The 12,383-nt window shown below is 36.4% G+C and overlaps 1 protein-coding gene across 1 annotated transcript; it reads left to right on the top strand.

The window, feature by feature from the left end:
• Positions 1 to 2,450: 2,450 nt before the first annotated feature.
• Positions 2,451 to 3,429, top strand: LOC105477448 (olfactory receptor 5K2). Its single transcript, XM_011733947.2, has one exon. The coding sequence runs from the start codon at positions 2,482 to 2,484 to the stop codon at positions 3,427 to 3,429; it is 948 nt and encodes a 315-aa protein (XP_011732249.2). The 5' UTR covers positions 2,451 to 2,481.
• Positions 3,430 to 12,383: the final 8,954 nt, after the last annotated feature.

The raw sequence follows: 12,383 nt of genomic DNA, 5'->3' as shown, positions 1-12,383 counted from the left end.
TATATTCAGATTGATGATAAGGATAAGTGGTATAAACTCAAATGAATGAAAATCAAAATATGTTTATTAATCAATTTTTGGCTTACTCTCCAGGTCTCAAAGGATATGCCTAATTAATCCAATTTAGTATGTGTGGAATGTTCAGAAGATTAAGTCTCTTAGGCTATACTTTGATGTCAATGCCAAATAAATCCTCTTAGAATTATTTTGAAGAGCTGGGTCATTCTCTACAAGGACATAAATATTAACATTGATCTCATTGTACATATATTCTCCTAAATGATCAAAAAGATAGTTTAATTGCTGCATCTAATTTAAAAACTAATACCAGGCAACCAGATGGTCTCTATAAAACTCTTATCAGGAAAATCGAGGTGAGAATTTAACACTTATTATTACTAAAAAAATTGATATCCTGAAACATTTTTTCTTTGAGTTACTTATGGTTTTCTTTTTCCTTACGTTTCTAATTTTTCAATTTTTTAAGATTCTTATATTCTTTTTCTAAATCTAAAGTCTATTGTGTAAACTCTAGACAATTTACTATAATCCATTTATATCACTTATGAATTCAAGAGGAGCCTACATTGATTCAAAAATAAATAAGAGCACACTTTGGTAGTAATAACAGAATACATTAGGGAAAATGTTTAAACTTCTTTAAATAATGAGGTAACCTCTACAATGAAATAGTGTTGAAAATGTATTGTGCATTCCCTATGTATTAAAAAAACATATGAGCAAGGACTATAATTTCAAACCAATCTTTTAAACCCCCGATATAATTTTAGGGAGTGTTCTTGTTTCTCTTTTGATTCTTAGAGAAATCAAATACCAATATAAACCATATATCTGTTTAATTTACTACAATCAACCGAGAAAACTGAAGGAAATCTTATGTTATGTGACTTTAAACTGGCAAGGGTAACTAGTTAAGGAAAAGTATTCAAATTATATTTATATACATTTCAAAGTTCATTTTAAAATACTGTTTCTAAAGATATCATCCCCCAGATAATCTGATATTTAAAAGTCAGCAATATTTTCAGGAAACTAAAATAGAAGAGGTCTTTCTATGTCTCTCCAAAACATTTTCTCTGTTCCTGAAATTTGGAGTGTACTTGTGATCACTTACTATCCAGAAAATTATCAATCTGTAAATGTCTGGAACAGTCTCAACTACCTTTTAAAGAAAGTAAAATAAAACAGGCATTCAATATCAGTGCATGCATACCTGTTTCCAAAAGTAACTATAATAAATGAAGGTAGATTGAAATAAAACATGCCCCAACAGATTAGAACTCCATGTTTAAGGACCTACCTAAGGGGTTAGTAACGGAAGTTTTAAAAATATCCTCAAATTTTAACAAATGTGGTCTAGAATCTATTCCAAATAGAATCTAGGAATACCATAAAATCATAATGTTCAAAAGAGCAAAAGTTGACACTAAGGTGATACTGCTTTTATAGGTAAAGGATCATAAGAATGCATTACCACAAGATGTGAACATATCCCTGAATGTTTTGAGATACATGCAAGACTGTCAGCAAATAATTATTGTAACTACCAATGTCATCGTCATGAGAATGAAGCAGGCACTTGTTCAGTAAGTGCATTGTGATGTTCTCCACTGTAGATTTCTAAAGTGCAGAAAACATTAGTTGAATCCCCAATGATTTTTATGGATTTATTGAAGTATAAAACATAGCAGTTCTAAGGGTACTTAATTTTATATACTTAATAAAGATTGTTTCTTGAATATGAGGAATAGTTATTATAGAAAACTTAAAATAGAGAAAAATAAAAACAGGAAAAAATGACCAATAATTTTTATACATAGCAAAAACTAGTAAAAACATTTTGATGTGCTTCTGTACTACCTTCTGTAACATTTACATGTAAATATTTATTTGGTAATTCAGGTTATACTGCATGTAAAACCTTTTATTTTGCTTTTATTCAATATTTTGTGTCTGTTTTATTGTAATAAATATTCTAGCAAAACACCATTTAAAATATTTGACAGTATACATTTATACGGATGATTCACATTTATTTAATCATACTGGTTAACTAAAAGGTTACCATTTAGGTGTTTAAATTTTTCACTATTATGAATGAGATTACAATGAACATCATTATATGTACATATTTTCTGAAGTTTTAGTTATTTCTTTTTGACGGATTTATTTTTACTGGTTAAAAGGTATGGTTAAAAGGTATGAACCTTAAAAGTTTTTTAATCTATTACCAAATTATTTTCTAATGATTACACCAATTTATACATTTACTAGGAATGCAATTAGGTTGCCATTTTACTGTTTCCTGGATAACACTCAATATTGTCAGGTTTTTTTAAATCTTATTTTCATCTTGCAGAAGATGCTCTCCTTCTTTTAAGCCAAAGAGATCACAATAGTTGTGGCATATTATAAATTGATGCCTTATTTCTCCACAATTGTTTTTCAGACAAGTCAGGAATGGCTGAAGAAAATCATACCATGAAAAATGAGTTTATCCTCACGGGGTTTACAGATCACCCAGAGCTGAAGACTCTGCTGTTTGTGGTGTTCTTTGCCGTCTATCTGATCACCATGGTGGGGAATATTGGTATGATGGCACTGATATTTACCCACCGTCGACTTCACACACCAATGTACATCTTTCTGGGAAACCTGGCTCTTGTGGATTCTTGCTGTGCCTGTGCCATTACCCCGAAAATGTTAGAGAACTTCTTTTCTGAGGACAAAAGGATTTCCCTCTATGAATGTACAGTACAGTTTTATTTTCTCTGCACTGTGGAAACTGCAGACTGCTTTCTTCTGGCGGCAATGGCCTATGACCGCTATGTGGCTATATGCAGCCCACTGCAGTACCACATCATGATGTCCAAGAAACTCTGCATTCAGATGACCACAGGGGCCTTCATAGCTGGAAACCTGCATTCCATGATTCATGTGGGGCTTGTATTTAGGTTAGTTTTCTGTGGATCGAATCACATCAACCACTTTTACTGTGACATTCTTCCCTTGTATAGACTCTCCTGTGTTGACCCTTTCATCAATGAACTGGTTCTATTCATCTTCTCAGGTTCAATTCAAGTCTTTACGATAGGTAGTGTCTTCATATCTTATCTCTATATTCTTCTTACTATTTTCAGAATGAACTCCAAAGAGGGAAGGGCCAAAGCCTTTTCTACCTGTGCATCCCACTTTTCATCAGTTTCATTATTCTATGGATCTATTTTTTTCATATACATTAGACCGAATTTGCTTGAAGGAGGTAATGATATACCAGCTGCCATTTTATTTACAATAGTAGTTCCCTTACTAAATCCTTTCATTTATAGCCTGAGAAACAAGGAAGTAATAAGTGTCTTAAGAAAAATTCTGCTGAAAATAAAATCTCAAGAAAGTGTGAACAAATGACATCTATCCTAGCTTAATGGTTTAACGCTCAAAAACCTTCTAAATAAAATTACACAGAGGAAGTGTACTAATTGTATACAAAATATTAAAACATGTCAAAATGCAATCAAATTAAGCAGAAATATGTGACAGGGAAAATTCATGGAAAGGAGTGAATTGTGCTAAATCTTTACTCAGAATTTAAAAGCACATCCAGACATTGAATTCATTCAAGCAGCAATGTAGAATGCCACCATGCCTATAGACTGTGTTAGTAACAATTATGATTAACACCCAAAACAACAGCAAAACTACAAGTTACAAATGTAGAAGGCTATTCCATTTACAAAGTGGGCTTTGATAACCAGCCCATTCTAATAGCTTACAACATGAGCATTACAGTTAAGTGTTTAAGATCATGTGAACAGTCCACCAATGAAATTACTTACATCCATGAACAACAAAAATGGCAAGTGGATTTTGAGGAAGAAAATGTAATTGTGTGTGGAGGACATTATTGTAGTTAGAATGGGATAGTCAGGAAATTATTGTGCCCAATAAAAGTGAATATTGTATTTCCAAATTGAAGTTGTTGTTAAAATGATTTTATCATTTAAATAATTAAAATCAGAATGTCTAATTTCAAGATAGGTTTCATTAAGTTTTATTTACTCCAAAATCTGCATGCATAAATATACCATATCATAAAGTTCTAGACAAACAGTTCAAGCTTCATATAGATCTGAAGAGTCTTCATTGTCAGTGAGTTAGGCTAAACTTCTCTGTGCCCCCTCCTGAGAGGTGAGGAAGGGGTTAAACAATGGAGACACAATCTTTTGGTATATTATATATAGACATGTCAAAAAGTATGATTGTTGAACTGTGGGCAGGGCTTATCTCAAATACTTTCTTTTATTCCTTCACCACTGCAAAACTTAAAGTTGTTTAATATGGATAGAACCTAATAACCTTATGTGACATCATAAAGAAATACTTTCCAATTATTCACTCTACATATGTTTATTGAGATTCTGCTATGTGCGAGCACTGTTCTAGATGCTAAGACATATTAATGACCAAGACACCACTCTTTTCATCTTCTTAAATAATGGAACATTGCCATTATTTTAATTACTAACTTCTGGAACAAGGAGGACCCATAACAGGTAACAGAAAAATTCTCCCTTCCACCTCCTCTCTTGATGCTCTGTGGTCACATCTAAATTTTCAGAAGGCAATTGTCAGGTTGCAGTGGGTCTCAAGCTAGCCAGCCACCATAGGCTGGCATCACATGGAAAATCAGCATGCTGAGTCTATATAGAAAAAGGAGCAGAAAACAGATATATTTTCTAGATATAATTCCCTAAACCATGAATGCAAAACTATAAAAATATAGTGTATATTTGTAACCTCCAAGAAAACCTATCCTAGTTCATTCCAGTTATACTCAGACATTTCAGTATTTCCTTGCCTATTTCAAATTTAAACCCCATCAATTGAGTTTTTGCTTAATTCACTTCCATCAGCATCACCAAATGGATTTGAATACTTACTATGTGTCCATCCTGTGCTAAGCTGTATATACACATTATTACCTCATTTAACCCTCATAAATCCTGTGAGAGAACTACAATTATTATCCCACGTGACAGGTGAGAATATGAAGGGCAGTATGGTTGAGTCACTTGTTCAATGACCCACAGGAGTCTGCATGACCTGAACCCCAGGCTGCCTAATTACAAAAACTACATTCTCAATTATTATGTAAGAAATCACAAAAGGTCACCCAGATATTGCACAGAATTATGTATCCCACGCAATGCAGAACAGCATAGTGTTCTTTGGAAAATTAATTTTAAGAGATTTAAAAATCAGGAGAATATTTATTAAAATTTTTTATAAAAGCAAAATTTGACTTTTCTTGAAAAACTGGCAACAATTCTTATGTCACCTCCCTGGCCCCTCTGAACATTTAAATGTATAACTTTGCATTAAAAACTACTGCCTCTCATCATACTTCATTATTTCAGTGCTTACTTACAGTAAAAATATTTACCAAGTTGTAGTTGTGAATTATAAAATATGCTGATTTGAACAATTTCTCAATGTTTCAGCTTACCTTTTATAGTGAAAACATTTAAAAAAAGAAATGACCAAAAAGTTCCAGAAGGGATAATTTATTAATTCATTTGCAGTCACATGTAGTGGGTCAAGAAAAAGCAAAAATAACAATAAATAAATAAGCTAAATACAGAATTTATCGGGCACCTAATAAAACGGTGGTGTGTTTTTGGGGTGTGTATTTCTGCTAGATGCCTTTTCACTATGCATTAAGTATGCAATGTAGGATTCAACTAGTACCAGGAGGAAAGATGGGAAATTTTGACCTGTTTGTTATACACCAGAGGAGAAAAACTGGGAAGAAATACTCAACCTACAAGAAATATAAATAGGTTTAACCAGAAAAAGCTTTACATTTTAAATGCCTGCATTGACTTCTTCCCTGGTTTCCTGAGTCCAGCTAGGTCAATTTTACAGTAAGAGGCCCCGACTTCCATCTTCTCAGAGATTGCATCTGTTGGTTACATCATCCATGAGTGGAAAATTTACAGTTCAAAGAAAAAAGAATGGTTTGGAGATCATATTCACTGGGGAAGAAATGAAGATGAAAAGAAGGATACTGTTCATTTTAAGTTCTGAGGGTGGAAGTAGATTTCAGGGCCATTTCAGGAAAGTAGATTTGTCTTTTCCTCTGGGGAATAATCAGATTTCTTCCCAAATCCCTACAACCTCTTTCCTCTTCTCCTACTTGGGCTTCCTTGTTTGCACGCATGTGTGTGCAGGAATGGCTGTGTGCTTGGACTCAGCTCCAGCTGGAAGCATGCTCTCCTTTGTTACTGTTGGAGAAATTCAACAGTACAAAAATACAGTTGATGACTTGAAAGCGCTGCACCTTCAAGCCATAGATGCAGCCCTTTTGTCAAGTCATCAACTATACTTTTGTACTGAGGTTAACAAAAAAAGAGATAAAATATTAATCGTTCCTTTAAACTTTAAGAAAACTTTAAAAGAAAAATATAAGCCAAATACATTATTTTAAAAAAGAAAATCTTATACAGTAAACAGTTAACTGTTGAGCTGTACATTCTTTATAAAAAAATTATTCAGTTTTACTGAGCAGGAGATATAGGTATGAACTTGATAGAAATATGGTAGAACAATAATCAATATAATTCATTTTAAGTAAATACATTTTACTAAATATGTTTATTGACCAACCCTTTTATTAACTATAAACTTGCTATTTTATTTGGTTTGAATTAGCTTCATCTCTGCATTATAATTTTATGTTTTGTTTATGTTGATGAATCAACATCAATCCCAGGGAACAGAGAGAACAGATACCAGTTAGTCCTGTTTAAGGTGTTAACAATAAAGGTAGCTCCATTTTCATAAAGGAAAGAAAGCCAAATACTAATGTAGGACAGCATGTATTATCAAATCAGTGTGATAACTTTGGAGAAATGAGTCATATACCGATATGACTTATAGGTCTATTTTGTTTGACGCTCCCTTTAGAAGTTCAGGATAAAATAATACTTATGAAATGAAGGAAAACTGACTGAGATAAAAGTCACAAAATTTCTACTGGGAGAATAACTTACTGGAGATTGTTTTAAACATGACTTTATACAGAGATATGTATCTATGTGGAACTAGTTCTTCATAAAACCAGAGAATTAATGTGAGAAAAGTAAACAACAGCCTTTTGGCTATGATGCCCTGATGGGCATGTTAGGACATTCTAACCTGAATGCAGGTGTTGGAGCTTACTGGTATACCATTTAAGATGGGCAGTCAGGGGTTGGGAGGAGACATGTTTTGAAAGTTTGCAATCAATCTGAATATAGACTAAATGAGTTACTCCGGGATACCACAAGTGGGGATAACAGGGCAGGGAAAATTTATTTACTCATGCCTGGAAGGCAAATATGTATAGACTAACCCAATGTGTAGGTCAAGTAATGTAATATGAGGGGCACCTAAACTATTCTAGTCAAAATACTTCTCCAACTCTATAGCAAGTACATATTCCACTATTAGAATACTAAATTGAGGCAAACATGATGGATAGATTTTATCTTTCCTGCCACATGAGTAAGAGGACGATTGATTGGACTCAGAAATGAAATGTGTTATGCTTCCATATTTTTAAAAAGTTATTTATTTTTAAAACAAATGTGGTGGCACATATTCCATGTTATTTGTGAGGGGAGGGGTGCAGTCTGTGTCTCAGGATCTATTAAATGCATGACACCAGCTGAAGCATTCAAACACTATATTAAGAAAGAAAGGCAAACAGGTAAAAAGCATGAAAGACAGGACCCAGAGCAAGATGGCCGAATAGGAACAGTTCCAGTCTCCAGCTCCCAGGGTGAGAGACACAGAAGACAGGTGATTTCTGCATTTTCAACTGAGGTACCAGGTTCGTCTCACTGGGGAGTGCCGGACAATTGGTGCTTGTCAGCTGGTGCAGCCCGACCAGCGAGAGCTGAAGCAGGGTGAGGCATCGCCTCACCTGGGAAGCACAAGGGGGAAGGGAATCCCTTTTCCTAGCAAGGGGAACTGAGACACACAACACCTGCAAAATCGGGTAACTCCCACCTTAATACTAAGCTTTACCAAGGGTCTTAGCAAATGGTACACCAGGAGATTGTATCCCACACCTGGCCGGGAGGGTCCCACACCCACTGAGCCTCCCTCATTGCTAGCACAGCAGTCTGAGATCTAACTGCAAGGCAGCAGCGAGCCTGGGGGAGGGGCACCTGCCATTGCTGAGGCTTAAGTAGGTAAACAAAGCCCCCAGGAAGCTCGAACTGGGTGGAGCCCACAGCAGCTCAAGGACGCCTGCCTGTCTCTGTAGACTACACCTCTGGGGACAGGGCACAGCTAAACAAAAAGCAGCAGAAACCTCTGCAGATGCAAATGACCCTGTCTGACAGCTTTGAAGAGAGCAGTGGATCTCCCAACATGGAGGTTGAGATCTGAGAACGGACAGACTGCCTACTCAAGTGGGTCCCTGACCCCTGAGTAGCCTAACTGGGAGACATCCCCCACTAGGTGCAGACTGACACCCCGCACCTCACACGGCAGGGTACACCCAGGAGAGGAAGCTTCCAGAGCAAGAATCAGACAGGAACCCTTGCTGTTCAGCAATATTCTATCTTCTGCAGCCTCCGCTGCTGATATCCAGGCAAACAGGGTCTGGAGTGGACCGCAAGCAATCTCCAACAGACCTACAGCTGAGGGTCCTGACTGTTAGAAGGAAAACTAACAAACAGAAAGGACACCCACACCAAAACTCCATCAGCACATCACCATCATCAAAGACCAAAGGCAGATAAAACCACAAAGATGGGGAAAAAGCAGGGCAGAAAAGCTGGAAATTCGAAAAATAAGAGTGCATCTCCCTCTCCAAAGGAACGCAGCTCATCGCCAGCAATGGATCAAAGCTGGAAGGAGAATGACTTTGACGAGTTGAGAGAAGGCTTCAGTCCATCCAACTTCTCAGACCTAAAGGAGGAATTACTTGCCCAGCGCAAAGAAACTAAAAATCTTGAAAAAAGAATGGAAGAATGGATAACTAGAATAATCAATGCAGAGAAGGCCATAAACGAACTGACAGAGATGAAAACCATGACACGAGAAATACGTGACAAATGCACAAGTTTCAGTAACCGACTTGATCAACTGGAAGAAAGAGTATCAGCGATTGAGGATCAAATGAATGAAATGAAGTGAGAAGAGAAGTCTAAAGATAAAAGAGGAAAAAGAAATGAACAAAGCCTTCAAGAAGTATGGGATTGTGTGAAAAGACCAAATCTACGTCTAATTGGGGTGCCTGAAAGTGAGGCGGAAAATGGAACCAAGTTGGAAAACACTCTTCATTATATCATCCAGGAGAACTTCCCCAACTTAGTAAGGCAGGCCAACATTCAAATTCAGGAAATACAGAGAACGCCACAAAGATACTCCTCGAGAAGAGCAACTCCAAGACACATAATTGTCAGATTCACCAAAGTTGAAATGAAGGAAAAAATGTTAAGGGCAGCCAGAGAGAAAGGTCAGGTTACCCACAAAGGGAAGCCCATCAGACTAAGAGCAGATCTCTTGGCAGAAACTCTCCAAGCCAGAAGAGAGTGGGGGCCAATATTCAACATTCTTAAAGAAAAGAATTTTCAACCCAGAATTTCATATCCAGCCAAACTAAGTTTCATAAGTGAAGGAGAAATAAAATCCTTTATAGACAAGCAAATGCTTAGAGATTTTGTCACCACCAGGCCTGCTTTACAAGAGAACCTAAAGGAAGCACTAAACATGGAAAGGAAAAACCAGTACCAGCCATTGCAAAAACATGCCAAAATGTAAAGACCATTGATGCTAGGAAGAAACTGCATTAACTAGTGAGCAAAATAACCAGCTAATATCACAATGACAGGATCAAGTTCACACATAACAATATTAACCTTAAATGTAAATGGACTAAATGGTCCAATTAAAAGACACAGAGTGGCAAATTGGATAAAGAGTCAAGACCCATCAGTTTGCTGTATTCTGGAGACCCATCTCACATGCAGAGACATACATAGGCTCAAAATAAAGGGATGGAGGAAGATCTACCAAGCAAATGGAAAACAAAAAAAAGCAGGGTTTGCAATCCTAGTCTCTGATAAAACAGACTTTAAACCATCAAAGATCAAAAGAGACAAAGAAGGCCATTACATAATGGTAAAGGGATCAATTCACCAGGAACAGCTAACTATCCTAAATATATATGCACCCAATACAGGAGCACCCAGATTCATAAAGCAAGTCCTTAGAGACTTAAAAAAGACTTAGACTCCCATACAATAATAATGGGAGACTTTAACACCCCACTGTCGACATTAGACAGATCAATGAGACAGAAAGTTAACAAGGATATCCAGGAATTGAACTCAACTCTGCACCAAGCAGACCTAATAGACAGCTACAGAACTCTCCACCCCAAATCAACAGAATATACATTCTTCTCAGCACCACATCACACTTATTCCAAAATTGACTACATAGTTGGAAGTAAAGCACTCCTCAGCAAATGAAAAAGAACAGAAATTATAACAAACTGTCTCTCAGACCACAGTGCAATCAAACTAGAATGCAGGACTAAGAAACTCAATCAAAACCGCTCAACTACATGGAAACTGAACAACCTGCTCCTGAATGACTACTGGGTACATAACGAAATGAAGGCAGAAATAAAGATGTTCTTTGAAACCATTGAGAACAAAGATACAACATACCAGAATCTCTGGGACACATTTAAAGCAGTGTGTAGAGGGAAATTTATAGCACTAAATGCCCACAAGAGAAAGCAGGAAAGATCTAAAATTGACACCCTAACATCACAGTTAAAAGAACTAGAGAAGCAAGAGCAAACACATTCAAAAGCTAGCAGAAGGCAAGAAATAACTAAGATCACAGCAGAACTGATGGAGATAGAGACACAAAAACTCTTCAAAAAATCAGTGAATCCAGGAGCTGGTTTTTTGAAAAGATCAACAAAATTGATAGACTGCTAGCAAGACTAATAAAGAAAAAAAGAGAAGAATCAAACAGATGCAACAAAAAATGATAAAAGGGATATCACCACTGACCCCACAGAAATACAAACTACCATCACGGAATACTATAAATGCCTCTACGCAAATAAACTAGAAAACCTAGAAGAAATGGATAATTTCCTGGACACTTACACTCTCCCAAGACTAAAGCAGGAAGAAGTTGAATCCCTGAATAGACTATTAGCAGGCTCTGAAATTGAGGCAATAATTAATAGCCTACCAACCAAAAAAAGTCCAGAACCAGACGGATTCACAGCTGAATTCTACCAGAGGTACAAGGAGGATCTGGTACCATTCCTTCTGAAACTATTCCAATCAATAGAAAACGAGGGAATCTTCCCCTAACTCATTTTATGAGGCCAACATCATCCTGATACCAAAGCCTGGCAGAGATACAACAAAAAAAGAGAATTTTAGACCAATATCCCTGATGAGCATTGATGCAAAAATCCTCAATAAAATCCTGGCAAACCAAATCCAGCAGCACATCAAAAAGTTTATACACCATGATCAAGTGGGCTTCATCCCTGGGATGCAAGGCTCATTCAACATATGCAAATCAATAAATGTAATCCAGCATATAAACAGAACCAAAGACAAAAACCACATGATTATCTCAATAGATGCAGAAAGGGCCTTTGACAAAATTCAGCAGCCCTTCATGCTAAAAACTCTCAATAAATTTGGTATTGATGGAACGTATCTCAAAATAATAAGAGCTATTTATGACAAACCCACAGCCAATATCATACTGAATGGTTAAAAACTGGAAGCATTCCCTTTGAAAACTGGCACAAGACAGGGATGCCCTCTCTCACCACTCCTATTCAACATAGTGTTGGAAGTTCTTGCTAGGGCAATCAGGAAAGAGAAAGAAATAAGGGTATTCAGTTAGGAAAAGAAGAAGTCAAATTGTTCCTGTTTGCAGATGACATGATTGTATATTTAGAAAACCCCATCATCTCAGCCCAAAATATCCTTAAGCTGATAAGCAACTTCAGCAAAGTCTCAGGATACAAAATTAATGTGCAAAAATCACAAGCATTCTTATACACCAGTAACAGACAAACAGAGAGCCAAATCATGAATGAACTCCCATTCACAATAGCTTCAAAGAGAATAAAATACCTAGGAATCCAACTTACAAGGGATATAAAGGACCTCTTCAAGGAGAACTACAAACCACTGCTCAGTGAAATAAAAGAGGACACAAACAAATGGAAGAACATACCATGCTCATGGTTAGGAAGAATCAATATCGTGAAAATGGCCATACTGCCCAAGGTTATTTATAGATTCAATGCCATCCCC

This window comes from Macaca nemestrina, chromosome 2 (genome assembly GCF_043159975.1).
Source record: "Macaca nemestrina isolate mMacNem1 chromosome 2, mMacNem.hap1, whole genome shotgun sequence".
Taxonomy (NCBI): Eukaryota; Metazoa; Chordata; class Mammalia; order Primates; family Cercopithecidae; genus Macaca; species Macaca nemestrina.
Note: the sequence above shows the minus strand (reverse complement) of the source record. Positions and strands in the feature narration are given on the sequence as shown.